At 41.8% G+C, this 26,416-nt stretch overlaps 1 protein-coding gene and 1 long non-coding RNA gene across 38 annotated transcripts in view; one reads left to right on the forward strand and one right to left on the reverse strand.

Annotated features, from left to right (window-relative positions):
* The first annotated feature begins 1,546 nt into the window (after positions 1 to 1,546).
* LOC102163484 (uncharacterized) overlaps positions 1,547 to 26,416 on the forward strand; it is a 46,103-nt gene continuing 21,233 nt past the window's right edge. For 3 of the 5 annotated variants that reach the window (XR_014834623.1, XR_299673.4, XR_002340682.2), the window contains exons 1-2: positions 1,547 to 1,680; positions 3,670 to 3,754. This is a non-coding gene — a long non-coding RNA (uncharacterized LOC102163484). Of the gene's footprint in view, positions 1,681 to 3,669; positions 3,755 to 10,917; positions 11,165 to 19,408; positions 19,495 to 26,416 lie in introns of those variants that run through there. The other 2 variants (XR_002340683.2, XR_014834624.1) reach the window with 2 other exon arrangements.
* The window catches only part of ENOX2 (ecto-NOX disulfide-thiol exchanger 2), a 284,418-nt gene continuing 275,676 nt past the window's right edge, over positions 17,675 to 26,416 (reverse strand). For all 33 annotated transcript variants that reach the window (XM_085006568.1, XM_085006558.1, XM_085006563.1 and 30 more), the window contains 2 exons: positions 23,150 to 23,235; positions 17,675 to 20,741 (listed from right to left, as the gene is read on the reverse strand). In XM_085006568.1, the coding sequence (XP_084862694.1) occupies positions 20,610 to 20,741; positions 23,150 to 23,235 (218 nt within the window). In that variant the 3' untranslated portion in view covers positions 17,675 to 20,609. The remainder of the gene's footprint in view (positions 20,742 to 23,149; positions 23,236 to 26,416) is intronic.

Here is a 26,416-nt window from a genome sequence, read left to right on the forward strand (position 1 = left end):
CACCTGTGTTAATCCTATCACTTGATTTTCTGTTCCTGCAGTTCTCCTAGTTTTTCTTCACATGCCACCTCCTCTACAAACACTCCATTGAGGTCTCTACCCTAATCACTTTCCTTATATTATGAATTCCCATCACGACACGCTACACTCTGCCTCTGTATTTTCTTATATATGCATTTTTTGGTGACACCCAAAGCATGTGGAAGTTCTTGGGCCAGGGATCGAACTCACGCCTCAGCAGTGGCCTAAGCTGCTGCAGTGACAATGCTGGATTTTTAACTGCTGAGCCACACTCGAACTCCTTTTTGAAAAATATTTTACTTATTTCTTCTTTTTTTCTTAAATTGCTGCTATTACTGAATGTATATGTCATGTCTCCCAGGCTGAAATAGTGGCTGTGTGAATGCAAAGACTATATATATATCTATATATATCTCCTTCTGCCCTTACAAGGCTAAGCACATAAATGCTCTGTTGGCTTATTTAACAATTTTTTCCCCACTGATTAGAGTGCCAATTTATTTTTTATTTATTTATTTATTTATTTATTTATTTATTTATTTATTTATTTATTTATTTTTGTCTTTTTAGGTCCGCACCCAAGGCATATGGAGGTTCTGGCTAGGGTTGAATCGGAGCTGTAGCTGCCAGCCTACACCACAGCCACAGCAATGCCAGATCTGAGCTGCGTCTGCAACCTACACCACAGCTCACGGCAATGCCGGATCCTTAACCCACTGGGCAAGGCCAGGCATCGAACCTGCGTCCTCATGGAGGCTAGTCATCAGATTCATTTCCACTGAGCCACGAGGGGAACTCCCTAGAGTGTCAACTTAAAAAGATAGGGGATTCCCGTCCTGGTGCAGCGGTAAGGATTCCAACTGGGAATCATGAGGTTGCATGTTTGATCCCTGACCTCGCTCAGAGAGTTAAGGATCTGCCGGTGCCGTGAGCTGTGGTGTACGTCGCAGATGCAGCTGGGATCTGGCGTTGCTTTGGCTCTGGCGTAGGCCGGCAGCTACAGCTCTGATTGGAACCCTACCTGGGAACCTCCATATGCCTCCGGTGTGGCCCTAAAAAGCAAAAATAAATGAATAAATAAATAAATAAATAAAATTAAAAAGATAATTTTTGCTTTTAGAAGTGCCTTTTCATCTCACCTGTTGCTTTTGTTCTCCTGGAAAGAGGAGTTTTATAGAAGCACCGCTATGGCAACTCCACCCAGATTTTTGATTCTTTCCCCAGATTTGGAGGCGGATGGGAAGCCAATATTGTCTAATTCTGCTGCAGGAAGGTGGACCCCTTCCAGGGGCCAAGACTTTATTGGGAAGGGGCGCCCAGTGGAGAGAAGCAGGGTAAAGGAACCCAAGAAAACTGTTCTGCCACGTGGCTCTCAATCTCAGGTTTTGTGGAGCGGGGGGTTAATTTCCGGGCTGTCTCCAGCCAATCCTCTTGCTTGGCCCATATTTGGCCTGACTCGGGGTCCTTCCGGGAGGCATGCGCACCTCTCAGCCAGATGGATTCCAGCGCCAAGGCTTCTGGGAGGTTGGTCGTCTCCTCCCTCCTGGCGGGCCCTCCCACATCCTTCCGGTTAAGTCTTCAGGACAGCACCGTGTTCCTTTTCAGGGCTTCCTGTTGTGAGACCACTCGTGCAAGCAGCTATCATCCTGCCTGACCAAGGTGGGTGGTTTCAGTCAATGGTTTCCTAACAATTCCAGGCTGCAGGTGAACTGGGAAGTGAAAGGTAGCTGGAAAGTGAATATTCTCAGTCTCTCAGTCTCTCTCTCTCAGAAAAGGCAAGACACGGGCCCCCTAATTTAACCCTTGGTTGCCTTAGCAAAGACAAAGACCACTCTCTTGAGAGGTCTTTTCTCTCCTCTGCAGTGGCTGCTGTTTCTGAGCTTTAACAAAGTGAAAAGTGAAACTTAATTGGGAAAACGCTTTTTAAAATGCTTCTTCTTAAAGTGCACATTGAGAATATATGAGGAAAAAGGTATGCAAGGAAATGCACTACTGCTTCCCTTTTCCTGTCCGTATTGTGAGGGAAAGACTTCTCTCTGCTCCCTCAGCTCCCGGTGGAGCTATTAAGGATGGCACACTCCAGGGGGCCGCACTCCCTGTGGAGCTCTCCAGAGAGTGGTATTTAGTTCCACACACTTGGCCTGCACACACACACACACCCTTCTTAGCCCTATTTTTCCCTGTTTTTATTCATAAAAAATTCCTGTCTGAGAGTTTCCTGGTGCCCTAGTGGTTAAGGACCCGGCATTGTCACGACTATGGCGCGGTTTGATCCCTGGCCTGGGAAATTCCACATGCCACAGGTGTGGCCAAAAAATACCCCACCTTTCTGATGTCATCAGTGATTTAATCTCCGTTCATCTCACAGAACTGACCCTTGGGTTCCAGCCTTGTTAGTGAGGAATTTTAGCTGTTTACTGGCCCAATACTTATGCCTGATGGCCCAGGAATCACCTGTGATATTCAGCAGTCATTATACCAAACCTTCATGGCATTAAATTCAGATGTTAACATATGTGGAGCCTCACCCTGTGAAGAAAAAAGCAAAGGCTGTAAATACAATGCTTTCAAATGAAAGTAGTGATTAGTATTTGACTGTCATCCACTTTGTTTTGCTTCGTGGATTACTTCAGCTAGAATTTCAGGTGCTGCAGAAAACCAGTTGAGAAAATAGCAATGCTTTATGAGCAATTTCAGGTTTTCTAACCCTTTTGCAATCTTCTGCTTTAATTTGTTTTCCATTAGTACACGCTCAAGTGTAGTGAAAAGAAAAAGCCCTGAGCTGGGAGTGGGAGGTGGAGAATGTTCCAGCTCTGCCATTTACTCACTTTGTGACCATGGTCAGGTCCTTTTCCCTTTCTGGGCCTCAGTTTCCTCATTTGTAAAAAGAGGGGACTTTGCAATTCTAATCAGATATGCTATTTACATGGATTTTTAAACACCGAACCAAATTTGTAACACTGGCATAAGCAGATTTTCTTTTTTTCTCAATAATAAACCTCAGGGGTGGGATTTCAAAATTATAATTTCTTACAGGCTGCAGCCACCGTGATAGAACTATCACAAGAGTACTTATTTGAGTTAATACTCTTATCTGTAGATATCTAGAGAAGCAAATAATGTTCGAAGATCTTTTTGCTGTTTCTCTCTGGGTTCTTTAACCAGAGGTGTTTATATAATGAGTGTATCTTAGTGGTAAGAGAAGTGGGAATGTAACGAGCAAAGGAAAATAGAGCCCCCTCCTTTTGTCTTGGCCTCAGCCTGTCTTTGTGATTGTTTCTCAGTGAAACCATCAGTCTTTCACTCCTTGGGGAGATCAGGTATGTACTGGCATTCATTCACTTCTAATACGGGCTGCTAATAGCCTTCCTGTCTCCTGTCAGGGCTGTCACAGTTGATTTTTTAAAACATTTTTGTGAGTTCCGTCAGGTTTAACAGCTGAAAATCGAGCTCATTAAGAAGTTTCCTAAGTTTTTCAGGATGAGCTAATTTTCTAAGATCAGGCTTGGGCAGAGAATCAAGTGAAAGGGAATCTAGAAATGGAGCAAATAAGAACCTGGGACTTAGTCCTAGAACTGGGGGAGGAAAGAGGGAGTTCAGCAGTAAATGGGATACCCCAAATGATGGCCTGCGTGTTTCATTTGGCAGAATTGCCCGGTGACATCAGCTATTCCCCCGAAGTTGACGCAGCTACTAAATATACTGGTGTGTGTGTAAAGGCAGCTCAAGAATGGTAAGAGATTTTAATTCATTCATTCATCCATTCCTTCTTTTATTTTTGCGGTTCAGACTCTAGGCTTTGCTGTTCTTCATGCAGATAGGGCAAAGACTTGGTCAAGGCAACTCTTTTTTTTTTTTTTTTTTTTTTGTCTTTTTTTTTGCCGTTTCTTGGGCCACTCCCTCGGCATATGGAGGTTCCCAGGCTAGGGGTCTGATTGGGAGCTGTAGCCACTGGCCTACACCAGAGCCACAGCAACGTGGGATCCGAGCCACGTCTGTAACCTACACCACAGCTCACAGCAACGCCGGATCGTTAACCCACTGAGCAAGGCCAGGGATCGAACCCGCAACCTCAAGGTTCCTAGTCGGATTCGTTAGCCACTGCGCCACGACAGGAACTCCAAGACAACTCTAAAAATGGTTTCCTCCTACATTTCTGCCTGCTCCTTCTCAGCTTCTTCTGCGATTTCTTATTCACCTCCCCGATGTGTTAATATTGGGGTGCCCCAAGGCTTAGTCCTTGAACCACTTTTCTTCTCTAGCAAAGCCCACTCCCTTTGTGATTTCCTCCAGTATTATATCTTTAAATAACATCTGTATGCCAACAACTCCCAAGTGGATATTTCTAATACAGACCTCTCCTCTGAACTCCAACTTACATACCCATCTACTTGATATTTTCACTTGGATTTGTAGTAGATGTCTCGCACTTAACATGTCAGAAACTGAATTTCCACTCAGATCTGCTCATCCCGTAGTCTTTCCCATTTTGGGAGACAGTGCTCTATTCTTCTAGGTGCTCAGGCCCCAAACCTTGAATCACCCATGACTCCTCTCTTTCTTGGACACTTCACAACCAATCCATCAGGAAATCCTGATGGTTCCAACTTTAGTATCTGTATGTCTCCTGTATTTGGTCGCTCTTGGCCTCCAATGCTATGGCCCTGAAGCTACCTTTATCTCTCTTTTGGGTAATTGCAATAGCTTCCTCACTAGTGTTCCTGTGTCCTCCTACCTCCCTCAGCGAAGCTTCCATAGAGAGTCTTTTAATGGGTAGGCTCCCCAGCTCACCCCAGTGCTCCTCATCTCATCAAAGGTGTCAAGGTCTATAAAGGCCCAACATGATCTGCCCTCCCACCCCCCAGTTAACTCTCTGACCTCCTCTCTTAGTAATTCCCTCCTAATTCACTCTGCTTTTATGTTCCTCGCATACACCAGGTACTTTCTTGTCTCAGAGCTTTTATATTTCTGTTCCCTCCCAAGGAATGTCCTTCCCCTATCAGTATGGTGCATTCTCTCATCTTTAGGTGTATTCCTTGCTTTAGTTTTGCACAACACATATTATCTAACATTATTTATATTATATATTTGCATGTAATATGTATACAATATGTATTCCTGGTTGCCAGAATCATGGTAGGCACATTGGTACTCAATTTGATGAATGAGTGAATGAATGAATGAAGGTATTATCCCAGCCTGGATGACCAGTTTCTGGAAGCTAGGCCTCAGTGAGACAATACAAAAAGGAAAGGCCTGGAGTTCCTGTCATGGCGCAGTGGTTAACGAATCCGACTAGGAACCATGAGGTTGTGGGTTCAATCGTGGCCTTGCTCAGTGGGTTAAGGATCCGGCGTTGCTGTGAGCTGTGGTGTAGGTTGCAGACGTGTCTTGGATCCCACATTGCTGTGGCTCTGGTGTAGGCCAGCAGCTATGGCTCCGATTCGACCCCTATCCTGGGAACCTCCATATGCTGTGGGAGCGGCCCAAGAAATGGCAAAAAAAAAAAAAAAAAAAGACAAAAAACAAAACAAAACAAAAAGGAAAGGCCATCTTAACTTGCGGTAATGTAGGATCGGGCCCACCGAACCTAGAAGCTGTTATGTTTCTCATTATCTCCTTAAATCAAATAATGGAATTGTAAAAATAATATTTTTGCTTGTGAACCTATAATAAATATAAAATTATTTAAAACTTAAAATATTGGAGAAACTTGAGGTGTAAACACTCAGTGTCAGGCCTGTCGAGTTGCTTTATGCTAGGAACGTTTGCGGTGACAGCTTCCTGTGATGGCTAATTTTATGTGTCAACTTTCCTGGGCCACAGAATGTCCAGATATTTGATTAAACATTATTTCTGGGCTTGTCTGTGAGAGGGTCTCTGAGTGAAATTAGCATTTGAATCAGCAGACTGAGTAAGGCAAATTGCCCTCTCAAGGTGAGTGGGTCCCATCTAATCAGTTAAAGTTCTGAATAGAACAAAAAGCCTGACCCTCTCGCAAGTAAGACAGTTCCTCCCTCCTGACTGCCTTTGAACTGGGACACTGGATTTTTTCTGCTTCTGGACTCAAATGGGACACTGGATTTTTTCTGCTTCTGGACTCAAATGGAAATATTAGCTCTTTCTGGGTCTCAAGCCCGCTGGCCTTCAGACTGGAACTAAACCATTTGCTCTCCTGGGTCTCAGCCCTTCAGGCTCAGACTAGAGGTTGGGCCATCAGTCCTCCTGGCTCTCAGGCCTCTGGACTCAGACTGGAACTATACCACCGGCTCTCCTGGGCCACCGTCTTGCTGGCCGCATATCATGGGATGGTTTCTGCAGCCTCAATGGTTACGTGAACTCATTCCTTATAATGCATCTCTTTTTATATATCTCTCCCCTCTGGGTTCTGTTTCTCTGGAGAATCTCGAATAATACCTTTACTTTATAATTTTGTTTTTATTCTTATAATTGCTGTGCAACCCCTCATTCTCCCCACCTTCCTCAACATTCTTTCATAACCAATGGGACAAGTTATGGAAGAAATTATCAAGTGTGGGAGGCTAGGTATGCAACTCTTGGTAATTCTTTAATTCTATATTTTCATTCTTGTTTACTTGAGACTCATGACCCAGCAGCCAGTGGCCAACTTCATTTAAACCTATGTTATCTCATATTTCTCCTTTCTTTCAGCTCTGCTGAACTTTATAATCACCTCATTTTTTGAAACACTCTCTTATGCTTTTCTCTTAGTACACAAAGTTATACTAGATAAATATAACTAAGTTATGCTCCTGAGACCGCTTCTCCATTTACTTTTTTTGTGGAATGTCTCTCAAATCTTTCTCTTCTTCTCAGTGCTATTTCTATCTCTCTGATCTAAGCCCTGATCATCTTCTGCCTAGCAAACTTTAATAGCCTTCTGCCCAGCTCCCGGCTTCCACGTGCTTTTCCTCTGTGATGCAGCCTCGCATTCTGATTACCTTGCATCTTGGCAAGACTGTGGTTTTAGAATTTGGGGGCTTAAGCAAGCAGCAGAGACTGCCAAAGGAGATCAGGAAAGGAGGGAAGAACACATATCAGCCTCAGTTGGGCAGAAACAACCCATCAGTCCTCAGATGGATAATCTTGCTGAAATGTTGTGGCCTAGGATCGGAGTCGGGGGTCTAGCACCCAGGCTGCAACTTGCCAGGGGACGAGACCAGCATATGCAGGCCTCCTGGAAACTCCCTGCAATGGGAGGCTCATTGCTCTGAACACCCAAGTTGCAGTGTTTATCAAGGGTCTGGACCAACAAGAACCCTCTGCTCATTAGTAAAATCTCCATGGAAAATCTTCTTGTTCCCCCTGTGCTCACCTTTCTTTGATGGTGGCACTAAGGAGAGATATCGGGAGAGGAGGGTGTGGCAGTTATCTTTCTGGCTGACTAGCACTTCCCTTCTCAATCCTTTCCAGTTTCCCCCACCAGCACCCTCCCCCCATCACCTTCATTTCTCCTTGGCACCATTCAACATCCCAGTCCACCTGTATGGTTCCCCTAGGAGTGTCCATTTTATTACATGACACTAGTTCCATGGCCACTTGATCTGGGCACTTGGGTCAAGTTGGCCAATGAGTCCCTTCCTCAGAGTTTCTGTGTTTAAGATCAGAGAGTAGTTCAGTTATCCCTCCTCTGGGTAGCTGGCTTTGTTAAAATGTGACACTCTAGAGTCGTTGGTGACAGCAGTGTTAAAATGTGACACTCTAGAGTCATTGGTGACAGCAGTGAGAGGAAAGAATGAAGTTATACTGCAGAGAGGAGTAGAGACAGGAGCCATGCACAGGCCTGGGTCATTCTGTGGCTCTAGTCTAGTTGTTTCTGAAGCCCAGAGGGATTCCTGGCCTTTTGATTCCTTGAAATGGTAATGATGATAGCTCACATGCACATCATTCGCCAGGCACTGCAAGTGGTTTATTTATGCCTCATAACAAGTGTATGAGGAAGATAATGTTATCCCTATTTTACAGAGGAAGACACTTAGGCATGGGGAGGTTGAGTAGCTTGTTCAAGGTCACAACATGAGGACTTGTGCTCTTACAGTCAGGTTCCATGCTCTTAACATTATAATGTCAATCCTTGTAGCATTTCTCTAAATCCCCATTGCCTAAGCCACTTCAAGTGCCCTCTAATCACCCTTAGGCAAGAGAAAGACTCCTAATGGACAAGATTACCTTTTCTATACCCAACTTTAAAAGTTTAATTCCATAGCTCTTTCCCTTGCTGCCTCCCTTCTCCTTTTCACTTGCCCTTCTTTTCTCCTTTTATTTTTTACTTCTTTCTCTTTTTGAAATTCTTCCCTTTTTGAAATTCATTTACTGAACATTCCCCCTATCTTCTTGATTATTCTCAACAGCAGGCAATAATATTGTCATTTTTCTATCTTAAAAAATCCTCTCTTGACTCAATTTTCCACTTCAGCCCCATCTAGTCATTCTTTCCTAAACCCCCTCCAGTCCAGCTTTTGCTCCCATCCTTCCCATCCTGCAAGGTCAGCAGTGCCCACCACAATGCTAAATCCAGTGGTCCCTTCTCACGTTACTTGGCTTTTCAGCAGCATTTGAAACATGCACTCTTTCCTCATTCATACACTTTCTTTACTTGGGTTCTAGGATGCTACATTCTCTTGGTTTTTAATGTTCTTTTTCAGTATCACTTGCTGATTTTTAAAATATCTATGACTTTTTAATCTTAGAGTTCTCTTGGGCTCAGTCCTTGGACCCTGGTCTTTCCCTTGGTGATCTCATTTAGTTTCAAGGCTTTAAATACCATCTAAAAGCTGATGATTTCAATTGTATATCCTTATCTTGGATTTCTTCTGACTTCCAGATTCCTTTGTCCAACTGCCTACCTGAGATTTCTACCTTAAAGAGAGATGGACATCTCCTGGTTAACATGTCCAAATCTGTTCTTCTTTCCCAAATCTGCTCCTTCCACAACCTCCCCCATCTCAGTAAATTCTAGTTGTCCAGACCAAGAAGCTTCATTCCTTACACCACTCTTTCCCTTATATTGTATATTCAATTATTTTGCATCTTCAAACCATATCTGGAAGTTTTCCGTTTGTCATTACTTCCCATTCTACCACCATGGTTTGAAACCACCTTTATTTATTTCTCACCTGGATGATTGCAGTAATCTCCAACTGGTCTCTGTATTTCCTCCCTTACCACTTATAATCTACTTTCTATCCAGAGTGATCCTTTGAAAATACTAGTTATCTTATGTTTCTCCTCTGCACAAAACCCTATGGTGGTTCCGCTTTTCACTCAGAATGAACTCTAAAGTCCTTATGGTAGCTTATATTGGCCTACAGGATCTGGGCCCCTGTTATCTTTCTGTCCTCATCTGTTACTCTCCCCTTTATTCCAGTATTCCAGGAACACTGTGCTCCTTGCTGCTCCTTGACTACTTCAGGGAAGCTCTTGCCTCAGGATCTTTGCACTTGCATTTCCCTCCACTAGAACACTCCCCTTCCATATAGATACATAGCTCATTTCCTTATCTTTAAGGAAATGATGTTTTCTTGAGTGCTCAAATATTACCCTATTTAAACTTTAATACCCCCACCAACATTCCCTATTCTCTTTCCCTTCTTTATCTTTTTCCCTGACCCTTAGTACCTTCTCGTGTACTGTATAATTTACTTACTTCTTGCTATGGGCTGGATTGTATCCTTGAAAATTTATATGTTGAAGGCCTACCCTCCAATGTGATACTATTTAGAGATGAGGCCTTTGGTAGATAATTAGGTTTAGAAGAGGTCGTGAGGGTGGGGCCCTTGTGATGGGATTAGTGCCCTTAGAAAAAGAGATACTACAGACCTTGCTTCTCTCTCTTTCTCCTCCCTCATGGGGATACAGTCAGATGTCTTCTGTCTGCAAGCTAGGAGGAAAGTCCTCTCTGGGGAACTAAATCAATCCACACCTCAAGCTTGTACTTTCTAGCCTTCAGTATTGTGAGAAATAAGTACACTTCTACATTTAAGCCACCGTCTGTGGTATTTTATTATGGCAACCTGGCCTAAGAGAAAGCCCGTCACTAGAACATAAGCTTAATAAAAGGTCAAGGAGTATTGTTTGATTGTTTACTATTATATCATCAATGCCTAGAATAGTTCTCAGCATGTAGTAGGTGCTCCATAAGTATTTGCTGAGTGAATGAATGAGTTAGATATGGCCCTTGTGGGAGGATGCCAGTGCATGATCATACCACAAGGTAGACTGTTGTTAAGTCTTTTATTGGAGATACAGATAAAGGGTTCTTTGGAGCTCAAAGAAGGGAAAGGTCATTCAGATATGGGAAGGGAATGAGGGGAATCCAGGAAGGCTTAATGGAGGAGGTATCATTTGAGCTGGGACTTGAAGAATGGGTTGTATTTGGACTTGTGGATGTAGGAGGAAGCACAGGGAATTCAGTTAAGCTTAAGTAGGCTATGTGAATGGTGGTACAAATGAGAAATAAGATTAGAAATGAGATCTGGAGCTAAAACATGAAGGTTCCTAAATGTTAGGTTAAAAGGTTTTGATTTTAGGTGTGACATAAAATTGAGCTGATATGAAAGTTGTGGAAGTGGGTGTAAAAAGTTGATTTCCTCTGGTTTAAGTTTCAGGTCTTTACTCAATTGTCTCTTATTTTGTTTCCGGGCTTAATGATATGGTTCCTAACCTACCACATTTAAGAAGCAAACAAGAAAAAGAGGGTGGGGCTATTTACCTCTAAAGAGATACACCTCCAGGGAGAGATGGCTTCTTGGCTTGAAGGATGAAGATGGAAACCCCTAAATCATAGGCATAGAATCTTTTTTACTGTACAGTCTGAAAACTATTTTTTGCTTCTGCATTTAAATATTCTTTTAATAACCTTTTTTCTGATTACAGAAGTAATGCATATTCAATATAAGACACTTGGAAAACAGAAAAACAGAAAAAAAATCCTGCCATGTCTATCTACCATCTGGAGACAGCCACAGCTAACAATTTGGTATCAGCCCTTTCTTGCACGTGTCCAGAAGCATATCTACATATATATTTACATATTTTAAACAAAACTTACATAATGCTGTGCAGATATGAAATAGCTTCCTTTTCTTACTTAACAATAAACATATCATGAATATTTCCCAAATTGACACCAGCTTTAATGGCTATATGGTATTCTCTTAGTTCTTATTTTGCCCATCTGGATTGTTTCTAATTATTTGTTGTTAAATATCCTTGTTACATATATCTTAGCACTTTTCTCTGCTATTTTTTTAGGGATAGATTTCTAGAAGTGAAATTTTTAGGATAACATATGACTGCACTTTTTAAAGGCTTCTCCCTTCTGAAAGGTTTTACCGTTCACACTCCCACTAGCAGAGAGGACGTGCCTGTTTCCTTATGCTCAGGATAGCATAGACTTTTTTTTTTTAAATGAGCCCTCCTTCTATTTATTAAGAGCCTCACATCTAAGTCTTCAACTCTTTTCTTTCCTACATTGTATTTATAGACATAGCAGGTAAAATATAGTTGTATTTGGATTACTTAATTCTGAATATCAGTGAATATATTTTATATAATTATCACAACACACAACCTAAATTGGCTCCCTTAAGGTGGTGAAACATCTCATTTTGCCTAGAAAGTCCAAGCCTAGGCCTTATAGCTCATCAAAATTAATATTAGAAACACTGCCACTCTTAAAGCTTTCTGAGTTTTGAGTGATATATCTTATGGCTTCCATTACATTTTTAAAAATTTTTATATAATTTTAAAAGTTACTTTTCTTTTACACTTATTACAAAATATTGGCTACATTCCCTGTGTTGTACAATACATCTTTGAGCCTATATTATATCCAATATTTTGTACCTCCCACTTCCTCACCTTTATATTGCCCCCCCCCCGACTGGTAACCACGAGTTTGTTCTCTATATCTGTGAGTCTGCTGCTTTTTTGATATATTCAGTAGTTTATATTATTTTTTAGATTCCACACATAAGTGATATCATACAGTATTTGTCTTTGTCTGACTTATTTCACTTAGCGTAATGCCCTCCATGTCCGTCCATGTTGCTGCAAAAGGCAAAATTTCCTTCTTCTTTATGGTTGAGTAGTATTCCATTGCACATATGTACTGCCGTCTTCTTTATCCATTCATCTGTCAATGGATATTTAGGTCATTTTTACGTCTTGGCAATTGTAAATAATGTTGCTATGAATATTGGAGGATAGCATAAAGTTTTGTATTCATTTTCATTTTTGTTTTGCTTTTCCCTTTTGGGGGGATGTTTTTAAGGTACTTTCAGGGCAAGGAGACCCAGTCAATCCTGTTTGCTTTGTGGTCCCTGGTTGAGACTTTGGCATTTCCTTTTCTCCTGAGTAGAATGGTATCTTGAGGATGGCCTTGCTTGACACATCAAATGCTGATCTCTAGGGACAATGAGAAGCACAACATGATTGCCCTATGCCCATGTGCCCGGGGATCCATGAGAACCATGAGGCAGCTTCCTGTGTCCAATCAAAACTGGTTGATTCTTAGCCCTGGGGAGAGCAGAGCGCACCCTCTCAGCTTGCTGACCAGGGAAGGAAGGTTCTTAGGGCTAAGAAGAGCAAGAGCCTATGATATTGGCTGTTAGAAGGTGACATGGGTCTTAGTTACTCAGCAGGGACCAACTGGGAGAGTTAAGAGATGGGAGGAGAACTTGGAAAGAATTTGTACCTCTTGAAATCTGTAGCATTACATTCAGGGTAACATCTATTAGGAACCAAAAGTGCAGATGCCAGTGCAGAAATGAAGAACCAGAGGGGTCACTCAATCCTGTTCTGAAGTGTGCACTTCTGGACCAATAGCCTTTATGTGAGTGAGGCATACCATCTTCCCTGTGAATGTGAACTGGGATATTTATATTATAGCATTGTTACTATGAGTGAGTGGGGTGAGAACAGCCTGCTTTGGGAGTCAGAGTGACTCAACAAGCCTCCTTTACTCCACTACAGAGGACAGCCTCAAGGATGGGTACCAGCTGAATCAGATGCTGCTAAAGGTTTTGACTCTAGTGCTGGATGCAGCAGAGATTTATGCTAAGGTGACCATAGTCTTATTCCAGGTTGGCATTGGGGCTTGTTGTCTGCAGTAGGTATGCTTTTATTTTGTTCCTGTGTCCTTCCAAATGAAGAAGGAGGGAGTCGTGGGCCAACTGGGGGCAGAAGGGGTGAATATAGCTGCTGAAGGGTTCGCATGTGAGATGGTGTCGAAGAAGTGTCTCTGTGCCTTCCACCACCCTTGTCCCTCAGGACTCTTTCGTGTCACAGGCCCTGCAGTATCACTGGCTCGCCAAGTTGACAACAGTGCAGAGTCACTTTCTGAACACTGCCCAGAATGCAATGCTCATCAGCCTTGGCTGCTACAAGCTGATGGATGCTATCATGGACTTACTTGGTGCTATTAGGTGGGCAAGAAAGAAAAATCTAGCCAGCAAGGCAAGCATCCTTTTGCCTGGTGTCCCACTCATGGGACCCAGAGGTTGAATGACCTGCCTAAGGTTTCAGGGTCAGTAGCAGAACCAGGAGCTCCAATTCTCCTGACCTAGCTGTATGATAAACCAGATTGCCATTTTGTGCTAGTATTTTTCACTAGCATATTTGGGCAGAGGTTGGAGAATGGTGAGCCAATAATGCCTGCTTTTCTCCAGGCTGTTAGGCCAGCAGAGGTGGTAGGCACCTTTAACCCTTTAGACAGTTGAGATTCAGAGTAACATCTCTGCTAGTGGTCTGGGGAGCATCTCTTAGCCCCAGCATTTCTAGAATGGTAAGCCTGGGTTGGGTAGTTAAGGCTACTGGAGGCCGATTTTAGCCATTTAATGAGGAAGGATGTTTATCAGGGCATCAGCCGTTTCACTGTCCCAAGTATAGTTGAATTGGTGGGAAGAATATTCTTTCTCAGCAGTTTTCTCATAGCTTAATATTCTGTACCTCAATGACTTCTCTTGCTGAATAAACAAGGAAAGATCATAATACTGGTGTTAGCTAGTGCCGCACACACACACGTGTGTGTGTGTGTGTGTGTGTGTGTGTGTGTGTGTGAGAGAGAGAGAGAGAGAGACAAACAGACAGGCAGACAGAGAGAGGGGGAGGGGGAGGGAGATTATCATGTGAAAAACAATTCAGCAGTCCAGGTTTTTCTCCTTTGGACTATATGGTTCTGATCCACAGGGTAGAACATATTTTTTTAATATCTTAAAACCCACCAATCTTGATTCTTAGAGCTCATCTTCAAACTCCTCAAGTGCAGGTAGCCTGTCATATTCATCCTTGGAGTCCCTACTAGCGAGCAGAATGTTTTGGACAGAGTAAGCACTTGAACACCATTGGAACTGAAATGTGGAGTTTCAAGTCTTGAGGCCCAGCCACATGGAAACACAGTTTTATTGGAGTGGGTACAAAGCTTTTTTTTTTTTTTTAATGGGGATAAGATAATATCTTACATTTCGTTTCTATTTTTTAAGGTGTTTAGAATTTGTTGCCTTTTTATGATTCTAACCACACATTGGACAGATGTCTTCAGGGACTTCTCTCCAATTCCCAGATCACTTTCCTGCGCCAGAACTGATGGTTTGGAGACTAACATCTTGTGAATATCACATTTGGCTCATTTTCTCCTAAATGCAGTACTTTGTGTTTGCTCACATTGAGGCTCATCTGTCACTCCCTCACCCAGAAACACAGGCTTGAGGGACCCTCCTGCCAGTTTTGCATTGACTTAGAATTACACTGTTTCGAAAGTACAAAGAATCAGTATCTTTACCATTTATAAAATGTATCAGTTCTTTGTGATGGGAACTGTTCTAATTCATAAATATTAATGTATTTAATGAAATTCAATCCTGGCCCCACTTTGGGGGTGCTCACTTTATATTTCATCAATCTCCTATATTAGGAGTTTGTTTTGTTTTGTTTTCTTAAGCTAGAGACTGTGGGTAGAATTTAGGAAGCATGTGAATTTGGATGGAAAAATACATTTATATTTTCACTAACCTCTAACTGAAACTTAGCATTTTCTTCCATTATAAATGTAGGCAATGAAGTACAGAGGCATTAGCATTCCCTGTGACTCTTTCATAGATATTATCTTATCACACGTTATTGCAGATTTTTTGAAATATTTGTGTTCATACACTTCAAAAGCATAGTAGCTATTAGACCTGTCATCACACACTGCTATTTAATGTGTTACAGGAGCACATATGTTATTATGTCACAAATGTTTTTTGATAAAGGTATTTCAATACAGTTGGTTTCCTTTGTATTTTATTTCATGTATTTTAAAATGCTGTTCTGATAAACCGTTCACAGGCTTCACCAGGCTTCCCGAGGGGTACGCGCACCCAAAATTGTTAAGAACGCCTCCTTTTACATTCTCTCAGCCACCCTGGCAGAGGCTGGAGCTGAAGATGGGTAGAAACTGGGAGGATTCAGAAGTCCTGCCTTCTCACCCCAGCTCCATCAGCCACTTAGCCGTGTGACCAAGGGTATGGCGCTTCAGCCTTCTGAGACTTGTTTTCCTTAGAGGTGGTAATGGGGAGGGAACCACCCGACCCTGCTGGCTCACAGGGTGTGGTGAAGATCAGATGACATAATGTCTGTGTAGTGTCCAGAGTTGCTTAGAAAACACTTTCAAGCACAATGCGAGGTGTTTGTTGAGGAATATTAATGAGCTAAGGTTGCAGAGGTCTGGGGCCCCAGAAGACTATTAATTTTAGGGTAGTCTAATATCCAAATGGACGTGGTGTGAAGGCAGTTAGGTAGAACAGTCTTTCTTATGTCCTGCATTCCATTTTCCACCCAAGATGTGAGATCATCTCCACAAGGTTCTATAACCTTGAATGCTCAGACTTGTGTGTCATCAATTCCTTTGCCTTCCTTCTGTTGCCCTAAGTAATTGCTTCTGTATGTCTTTGAGACCTTCCACCCAGATAGAAAATTTAGGCAAGCTGAGATCTTCAAAGCTTCCTGCCAGACTGAAGGTATGGAATGATGTAATCAATCCTGGGATGTGGAAGAGAAGATTAAGGCTCCTCTGGCCACCTTGTTGATGGGATGTGGTCTGTCCTGTGATGGGAGGGGTAAAATTGGAAGGATACTGGAGGCTATATCATAAGACAGCAGAAGGAAGTTCCTTCCCTATGTCAGGCTGGGGCCAGGCATTACCTACCTTTGATGGAACATTGTTCAGTAAAGTCCTCTGACTTTTTCTGAACCAGCAGATCTCACTCCTTTTGAGTTGCCCTGTAGCTCTATGGGATTCCCAATACTGAAAAGGTAGCTCTGGTGTCATTAAAGCCTTGTTAATATGATTACTAGTTGAATAATTATTGTAGCTACTTATTGAGCATGTATTTTGCCAGGCAGAGTTAGTACTGGGCACTTTACATGGAGTAAAGCCTCTTAAATGACCCTTTGAGGGAAGTATACTTATATTTCCACTTTATAGATGAAGAAACAAAGGCTCAGTGAGGTTAAATGACAGTGTTAGAAAGTGGCCTTGGGAACAGTGGTATAATAGAGCTAAAATTGAAGCCAGGCAGATTTGGGTTCAAATCCTGGGCTTTGTCCCATATTAGCTGTGTACCTCTCTGAGTCTGTTTTCTCCTCTTACCATCTTCCAAGCTTCCTAACATTTGTGAAGCCTCCCTTGATGTCCCTTCTGCAGCACCCTGTACACAACTGTGTCACTTAGCAGGCATCCCTACTAACTGTCAGCTCTTGGGTGAAGAGGTCATATTTTGTTCCCCTTTGAATTTCTAGGACCAAGGCATGTACATATTATGTTCTCTATAATGACATGAGAATAACAGTATAGGGCTTACAATAATTCTTACCAATTAGGTTGATAGGAAGGTTAAATAGGAGATTGGGGCAGTAGAAAGTTTAGAGTTTTCAGCCGGACAGATCCAAGATTCAAATCTCATCCGTGCCTTTTAGGAACTTAAATGGGTAGCTTTACACCTCCAAGTCTCAGCTGAAACCAGGAAGTACTAAGTAAACAATGAAGGATTTAAGTTCAGTGTGTTAGAGGCCACGCTTCTGGCTCCTTGAAGGCAAGGACCAGTCATACTGCTTTTGTATACCACAGTGTCTGGAAGAGTGCCTGGGACGGAGTAAAATCTTCAGAATATGTTTAAACAGCTGAATTTCCTTTCTCAGGGCCCAACAGCAAAATGTGGCCCCACAGTTCTAGGTGTGAACACAAAGACATTTTTCTGAAAATGGGGAAGGTCATGACTCGTAATTACTGCTGACTGAACCATAATCATAATTGTGACTCTTTCTCGTGTACTCATTCTGGGCTAGGCACTGGCCGAGCAATTTACAGGTACTGTCTTGTTGAATCTTCACCTTGACTCTCTGGGGTAGGTACTATTTCTCCTTAATTTAAAAAACTGATGTTCCTATTGTGTCCATGGAACTGGCCTGAAGACACACAGGCAGGAAGTGACTTTAGACAGCACGATAGCATAATAGGTGCTCAGTAGATGGTAGCAGTTGTGGTGAAAAGTGAATTCAGGTCTTTTTGATAGACCGTCCAAGATAGCTAAGCATCCCAAGGGCTCACCCAGTCCTGCCAGGTGAGTCAAAAGGTCTTGCACATCTCTGCTGTCTTTTCAAGTAGCACAGTTTATTCTACATTATATGCAAAGCATACATTTGGGGGCCCAATTAAATACCAAACACTGTATAACATGAACAAAGAAGTGTCTGATTGGCTCTGAAAATTAACTTTTCCATTTGCATTGAAGACATTTAAGAAGCCACTTGATAATATTAAAAAATCAGAATTGGCGATGTCACAGGACTAGGAAGGGAGATGAAACAACCATTTGTAAAATAAAAGGAAGCTTCTATTCATTATCATCTGGAAAGATCTAATTACCGTATCTCCTGAAAAGAACCAAACAGTAAAATTTCAAAACTCAGGAGGAACAACAGAACAATAAATAGCACTGAGCACTGTAAGGAAAAAATAGCTTCTTTAATAGATTTCTATGGTGAATGAAAAGGATTGTGAGAGATGGTATGTGCTGCCATTTGATTATGTCATACAATGCAAACATATTCTGTTTTTATACATTTTAACAAGTCTGGACCAGTGCATTAGGATTCTCCAAAGAAACAAAATCAATGGGTGTGTGTGTGTGTGTGTGTGTGTGTGTGTGTGTGTGTGTGTGTACACATATGCATATGTCTCTCTATATGTATGTCTCTCCATGGGGGTGGGAGAGAGATGTTTAAATAAGAAATTGGCTGATGTGATTGCGGGGGCTGGCAAGTTTGATATTTTGTAGGGCTGACCAGCAGTCTAGAAATTCTGGCAGGCGTTAATGCTGTTGTTTTGAGTCCAAAGCAATCTGGAGGCAACAGTTCTTCTCCCTTTGGAGGATTCCAGTCTTTTACAACTGATTGGATGAGGTCTCCCCACATTATGGAGGACAAGACATTTTACTCACAGTCTTCTGGTGTAAGTGTTAATCACATCTCAAAAATACGTTCACAGCAACATCTAGGTGGGTGTTTGGCCAAGCAACTGGGCATGACAGTGTCCAGAATTCACCATTACAACGAGTATATTCCAGCAGGCAGGGAGGAGTCCACCTGGACTAAGTGGGCAGGAATACTAGGAAGAGAGCATTGGTAGTACAAGCAGATCAAGTGAGGGAGACCAAGGGGCCTGGGTCTGGCACTTGTGCTTTAAAATGTATTTTATTTAACTTATTTAAATAAGAAATAATTGATCGGTGGCAGATTTCCCCCGACTTCATAGATGTTATTAAAACAAGGCATTCCAGGACCCCTGAGAGTGATGAATCAAAGCCTTCTGTAGCACTGATGACAGAGATGCTTCAGTGAGGAAGCTAGCGTAAAAATAACTCTCGCTTCCTGCTGGTGCCACAGCTGGGTGCTTAAGGGGAAGCCAGCTTTCAGCATGAATGGGCTGCTGTGGAATCCTATTTCTAGCTGTCAAAGCAGAAGGTTTAGCATCTTCTTCCAATATTCTGGTAACTCAAAGGAAGAAACTGAGATGATTTACTAAAGGATTACTTAGAGAGCAAGCAATTCAAAACAGGACACCAAACTGAGGTATAAAAAAGGAAAATTTATCTTTTAAAAATACAACTTTGAACACTACTGACATCTGATTTACAAAGTATTTTCCTGAAATACTCTTCATTGGCTCCGCTTACCTAGTACATTCTCTTATTCTCAATCAAGACTCAGGAGAGGGCATGCTTATGTATTACAAGCACCACCAACACCACAGAAGGAAAGATCATCTCTGCCTCAGGATATGAGCCCCAGTCCTCATCCTTTCCCTTTCTTTTCCATCAAGCAGGACTTCATGACTGGTCCGCGTCCACTCTGCCAATATAATCTGCTGATGGGCACCGCAGACCTGGAGGAGTCCTAGGCACTGAGCACTCCAGGTAGAGCTGACCTATTTGCAGGAAGCCTCACATACCCTAGTCTGCTATTTATTCATTACCAAGAATTTTCTATTAGTACTCATATCAAGTCTTTGCAAACATTCAGCATGAAGTAAACATAGTATTTACAGCAGCACATGGTTTGCAATTGAACACACTGACAGCAGAAGAAAAGGGACCACCAGGCTTTGTAAGAAGGCCAGAGGGGAAAGCATATTACAATAAATCCCTCTGCTAATGTGTGTGTGTGTGTGTGTGTGTGTGTGTGTGTGTGTGTGTGTGTATGTATGTGTGTGTGTGTGTGTGCACACACGCTTGTGTTTTAATTTATAGAAAACTAAACATGCCCTCCTTTAAAAGCAGACTATTTACAAGGCGATTCTGAATACCACATACACATGCCAGTCATACTGGACATTTGGTTTCTGCGAATACCTCTACATTTAAAAAAAAAAAATTCTGAAATGAACCTTTTTTCTGAAACATTAGAGAAAATAACTTTGAAACATTTGTCAACTTTTGGTTCACAGTAATTTTGCAAAAAGCCACAGACCATGCTTTATCTTTTCAAAGGTGAACCTGGTCAAGCACCTTCTAGAAGACACTGATGTGTCATCCATTTGCTGGCCTACTTGGGATCGGAAAAACAGTGTCAGTTATAGAGTCCCTAGTGCTCCTCTCATTCCTCTCACCAGTAGCAACATTAATGCGAAGAGAAGTTCTGAAACACAATCACGTACAAATCATCAAAACATTTCACTTAACAGTGTTTAAAAAATACCGAAGTCTACAACAGTAGTACACACACTGAAAATACCCCAAATACTCTTTAGCCTCAGGCCTTTTTTTAAATACTGCTAATAAAAAGAGACAACCAATTGACAGAAAGGGAGGGAGTTACAGCACTTGAGATTTGAGTCAAATTCTTTACAGGGCCTGTAGCTCGAGGTGCTGCTCTAGGATCCTTATTTTAACTCCAAAGATATTCCAGGAATGAATTGACAAATTCAAAGCCATTTCCACTTGATAACCATTGAAAATACGAATCACTTTCTAAGCTTGTCCAACACACATTTATTTTCAGGATCCCAGGTTGGTAGGCAAAAGGATTCAGGTCAGTTTCAAGCCCTCAAAGCCACAGAATTTCCATCTCTTCTCCAGGCTGGCTCCAACTCCAGTCATTTCCTGCTTGAAGGTGTGTTGGAGTCGGCTCATGAGACATTCTACGTCACTGGTGCAGATCTGTGGGACAGAGGGGACATCTCCATTCAAAAACAGTCCCACCTACCTAATCTGGCTTTTCCCCAGTGCTCCCCACATCAGCTTTAGAATGTTCACGGGCATGTGCTGGGTGTGGGGTTGACTGTCCCCTCTGCGCATGTGAAGGTGTTGGCCAAGTGGCTTCCACATGGAAGCGTTCTGCTGCTGTGACCCCCAGAGCCCACTGAGCTGTCTTTATGTTTCTGTGTTTTGTAACTTCTTTATTTAGATATAATTTACATACAATAAATTCACCCATTTTTCATGTACACTTGGTGAACTTTAGTACATTTATACAATTGTGTAACTGTCATCATATTTCAGTTTTAGAACATTCCATCACCTCCCCAAAGTTCCTTTGTGCCCCTTTGCAGATCCCACTCCTAAACCCTGACTCAGTTTTTTTCACTGTGGTTGGCATGTTTTGAGATTGATCAGGAGCAAGCTTTCTAAGGAAACAAGCTGGTGTCAGTCGTGTGGAGAGGCCCGGGTCTGCAGCCAGCTGAAGGAGGGCTTATCAGTGCTGGTGATGCTGTGCACAGGCCCACTGAAGCTGCAAGGCCTTGGGGGAAAGGAGGGAGGCAGAAATGGCTGCCACCAGAGCAGAATTCTTCACACATGTCTTGGTTCACAAAGGAAAAGTGACAGGAATAGGGGATGCTCTGTGTCCCTACTTCTGTGTGTTGTCTCCCTCCTCTCTCTCTCTCTCTCTCTCATCAATATAAAAACAAAACCAAATCTGTGAACCTTTAGGGCTTGCTTCAGGTGCTCATGCCTACATTAGCGGCAACTGTCTTAATTGAATCTGGACACTAGGGCTTGGCTGAGGAGCACTAGGAGACTCTCAAAGAAACTTGCTCAAACAAAGTTGCTGCCATACTGAATATTCTCAAAGTTGATGGGAGGGACCCCTGAATTCTGTTTGTACCATTGCAGGATCTCTTTGGGAGGCTCTGGCACTGTGTTGGCAGGAAGCTGCTCAGGAGGAACTGGGACTAGATGAGGAGTGAGGTCATGCTTTCCCCCCATTGCTAGTAGGGGACTGTATCCAGTCAAGTGCAAGAAGCACACTGCAGAGTACTATGTAGAGTTGAATCCCATTTCAAAACACATAAATATGTAATGTTTAGAGAGATATAATACAATATAGGTGCAGCAGATGTATAGAAAAGGGTTGGAAATAAGATATGCCAAACTGTTAACAGTGGTTATCCTTGAGGGTGGGATTGTGGGAAACTGGCCCTTTGCCTTTACTGTAGTTCTATATTACTTACATTTTAAAGAGAATACGTATGCATTATTTTTGCAATTAAAAAATCAGGTCATTTTTACCGACACATAGTTCAATTTCAAACCAATTCAACAGACCCCTTGGTCCTGGTGCTTCCATTCCATCCCTCCCTTCACTGCCAAATGGGCTGGCCACTTAACTGCGAAACAGCATCATTTCTCAGAGATAAATGATGAGGTGGGGGAGTGCTAGCTAGAACTAAAACAAGTACCGTGAGGAGCATGTGTCATTATAGCTGGATTCCCAAATGGGCCAGTGCCTCTGCTTAAGAGGACATATGCTTAAATGTCTTAACAGTTTGGACATCTAGCTATCAAGAACCTGCATTCCAATGGCACTTCTCAAAAGGCTCAGATCCTGTGAAACGAGAGTACAATCTACGAGCAGGTTTAAGTGAGTGCTGCTTCTGAAAAAAAGTGTATCATGAGTTGATTTATTCTGAGTGATCAAGAGTCCTCTACTGCCTCTATGAGGCATGTATCCTTGAATTTCTAGGGAACTGGCACTTACTCTTTGTGCGCTCCCCACAGGACAGCATCCAGGGAAGAAACTGACCTATGAGATTAGCTGCGAGCAAATATTCAGTCTCTATTACAGACTTACTGTTCCAACTTTTTTTTGCCCTTGCCTTGATTGTGTCATTGTAGACAATGGCATTACAGATGGTCGGGAGGTGTGTTGGAGTAACACTTCCAGTTTTGAAAGTTAATATTTGCTAATGGCTAAAGGCCCAGGGCAAAAGTTTGATTGATGAGAAATACTGGTTAATTAGTGTCTAATATGTAAATTAAGAGAAAGGAGGAAAATTCTTCTAAGACTTATCTTGGAAGTAGGATGACCAACACATTCAGGTTTGCCCAGGACTTCCCTGGTATCAGCATTGGAAGTCTCAAGTCCCAGGAAACCCCTCAGTCTCAGGCAGACAGGGACAGATGGTCACTCTGCTTGTAAGAGAGAAACCGTATACTGAAACCGTATAGGTGAGGGGAATCTCCTTAGAGTGATTACTAATGACTGACTTATGCTTGAGGAGAGTGAGATCACCTGTTCACAAAGAACCCTACATGCCCTTGCATGCCCATCTCAGGCCCCCACATACCTTATTATCAAGACGGTGCAAGTAGGAGCAGATGTATTCAATGCTTGCTCCAAATGGGTGGACATGAAGGAATGTGGAGATAATCCCTATGGAGACAATACCATGGAAGTTACACTCGAGCACTGCAGTCTTTAAGATGCTGCTTGAACGACTGGATTAGGAAGATGTGGTATATATACACAATGGAATACTACTCAGCCATAAAAAGAACGACATAATGCCATTTGCAGCACCACAGATGGACCTAGAGACTCTCATCCTGAGTGAAATAAGTCAAAAAGAGAAAGACAAGTACCATATAATAGCACTTATATCTGGAATCTAATATACAGCACAAATGAACGTTTCTACAGAAAAGAAAATCATGGACTTGGAGAATAGACTTGTGGCTGCCTGGGGGGAGAGAGAAGGAGTGGGAGGGATCGGGAGCTTGGGGTTAACAGATGCAAACTATTGCTCTTGGAATGGATTTACAGTGAGATCCTGCTGTGTAGCATTGAGAACTATGTCTGGATACTTACATCGCAACACAACAATGGGAGGAAAAAGTATGTATACATGTATGTGTAACTTGGTCCCCATGCTCTACAGTGGAAAAAAAAAGAGATGCTGCTTGATAGTGTATAGCAAGAGCCAACTCATGTGTACAACATATTACATATTGGGTACTATTCTAAGTTTACATATATTTTGTTCATTTAATCTTTACAACAACACTGTGAGGTAGGTATTATCATTGTCCTTTCACAGATGAGGGGATACTGAGGCACAGAAAATTTAAGCAACTTGCCCAAGGTCACACAGCTGGTAAGTGGCAGAGCAGGTATTTGAACCCAGACAGTTGCTCTCAACCACCACGTGTACTGCCTCTTACTACACTATATTGTATAGAGAAAAGATGGCATTTGAGGTGTCACTACCATCATTCATGATGGCTAAACACCATTTGAGTTCTACATTTTACAATGAATTTAGACTGTGTTGGTTTTTTACAGTTCCTCTGCACCATCTTTAAATTGGATTTGAGCCTCTTATACATTTAATAATGTCTTGCTGTTGAGGCAAAAGTATAAATCATGTACTTTGCCTGATTAACCTTGTGCCTTTCACAAGACAATCTGCTGATTGTATTTGGGTTTTAGACTGCGAGTAGCTCTGTAGAGAAAAGGCAAACATTTCATTCACTCAAGTGGTGACTAGCATTTTGTTTGTCCCCAGAGCCCTGAATCTCTTCAAGGAACAGAATTCTTAGATAAAAGTTTACCGCCTCCAGGAAAGTGCATGATTTCTATTTGGCATAACTCTAGGGTGATTGGTGGCTACACACACTGCTTTGCTTATTCTGGCCATTAGGTTAATTGTCGTAACACTACTTCCTTCTCTGGCAACATGGAGAATATAAATTGTTCAAAAGTCTACTTTTTTAATGTAATTTTTTTGAATTCATTTCCTTTCATAAGCTCTTGGGTATATCAAACAGACCAGAATTGAGTTTGCTGAAAACTGCCAGGAAATAAAAACTAAATTTGATTTGGTTCATAAACTACAACTTGTCTGTCGCTTTAAGCAATTGACAAAGAGTATCACAAGTTTAAATTGTAGCTTGAAGTTCAAATCAGTTCTTTGTGAAAATTCTCCAAATATTAGATGGCAAGTGGGTGGGCTAGGGGATGCAGGAGGAACTGATGGTAGTGTTGAAAAATCTATTCAAAATGGATACTCTTATTTATAACATTACTTTACTCTTAAATGACTTGATTTTCTAAACACTGACTCAAACTGAGAAACTTAAATTCTGAAGACAGTCCATGTTCAAAGAAATTCTAGATGCTATGGCCAAGAGAGGCTGTCAAACGCCAAAAAATAACTCCATATGTTTCAAAACACTAAGCAGTTTTTGTGGGTTCACACCCAAAGAGCCAATTTAAAAAATAGATTTTCCTTTCTGTCAGGCTAAGACTACTTTCTCAAAAAACAAAACAAAACATGAAACATCTTAAGAATCTTTGTTTCTAGAACTATCCATTTCCAGAGGCTTCCTCCTACCTCTGGATCTTCTCTGACAGGTCTCCCTGTTGCCATGCCAATTTGTTAAGAACTTTGAGTTGGAAAACGGAAATAAATTGTCACTCTTCTTGAAGACTCACTGGCAGATCCCCCTGTGCATCTTTATTAACATATCAAAGTGTTAAATCTGAGTGCAATATCCATTACTGAAGGAGACAGATATATCTTTAAATATGCAGAAGATAAATAGTGTGGAGAACTTTAGAGATGGGTGGGGCTACTGTGTGGCTCAGCTTCCTAGAAGGCAGCTAGGATTATCTGCAGAGACCCAAGATTAGCCCCTTTTAAATGACTGAATATTTTAGCCATGGTTCTCCAAATAGAATATAAAGTCAACCAGCAGTTATGAATAGTGCTGGAAGTGCAAAATGGTGCTCATTTATTTTTTAATTTTAAAATTTATTTTTATTGAATTATGGTTGATTTACGTTGTGTTAATTTCTGCTGTACAGCAAAGTGATTCAGTTATACATATACACATATCCATTCCCACATAGGTTATCACAGAATATCATGTAGAGTTCCCTGTGCTATACGGCAGGTCCCTGTTGGCCATCCATTCCATATACCATACTGTGCATATACCATTCCAAACCTCTAATGCATCCCTCCCCCCGCATCCTTACCCCTTGGTATCCATAAGTTTTTTCCAAAGTCTGAGTATGTTTCTGTTTTGTAAATAAGTTCATTTGTGCCATTTTAGATTCCATGTATACGTGATATCATATGATATTTGTCTTTCTTTGTCTGACTTCACTTAATATGATAGTCTCTAGGTCCATCCATGTTGCTGCAAATGACATTATTTCATTATGTTTTATGGCTGAGTGATATTCCATTGTATATGTGTACCACAACAAATGGGACCTAATTAAACTTAAAAGCTTTTGCACATCAAAGGAAATCATAAAGAAAATGAAAAGACAGCACACTGAATGGGCGAAAATATTCAAATGATGCAACCTACAAGGGATTAATTTCCAAAATATGCAAACAACTCATGCAGCTCAGTATAAAAAAACACAACCCAATCAAAAAATGGGGAGAAAATCCAAGGGGCAGGGGGAGGGAGTGGGATGGATTGGGAATTTGGGGTTAAATGGATGCAAACTATTGCCTTTGGAATGGATAAGCAATGAGATCCTGCTGTATAGCACTGGGCACTATCCTAGTCACTTATGATGGAGCCTGATAATGGGA

The sequence above is a fragment of the Sus scrofa genome, chromosome X, assembly GCF_054392235.1.
Source record: "Sus scrofa isolate SSC_HxYL_T2T_F1_AM1 chromosome X, Sscrofa_HxYL_maternal_Yorkshire_Landrace_v2.0, whole genome shotgun sequence".
Taxonomy (NCBI): Eukaryota; Metazoa; Chordata; class Mammalia; order Artiodactyla; family Suidae; genus Sus; species Sus scrofa.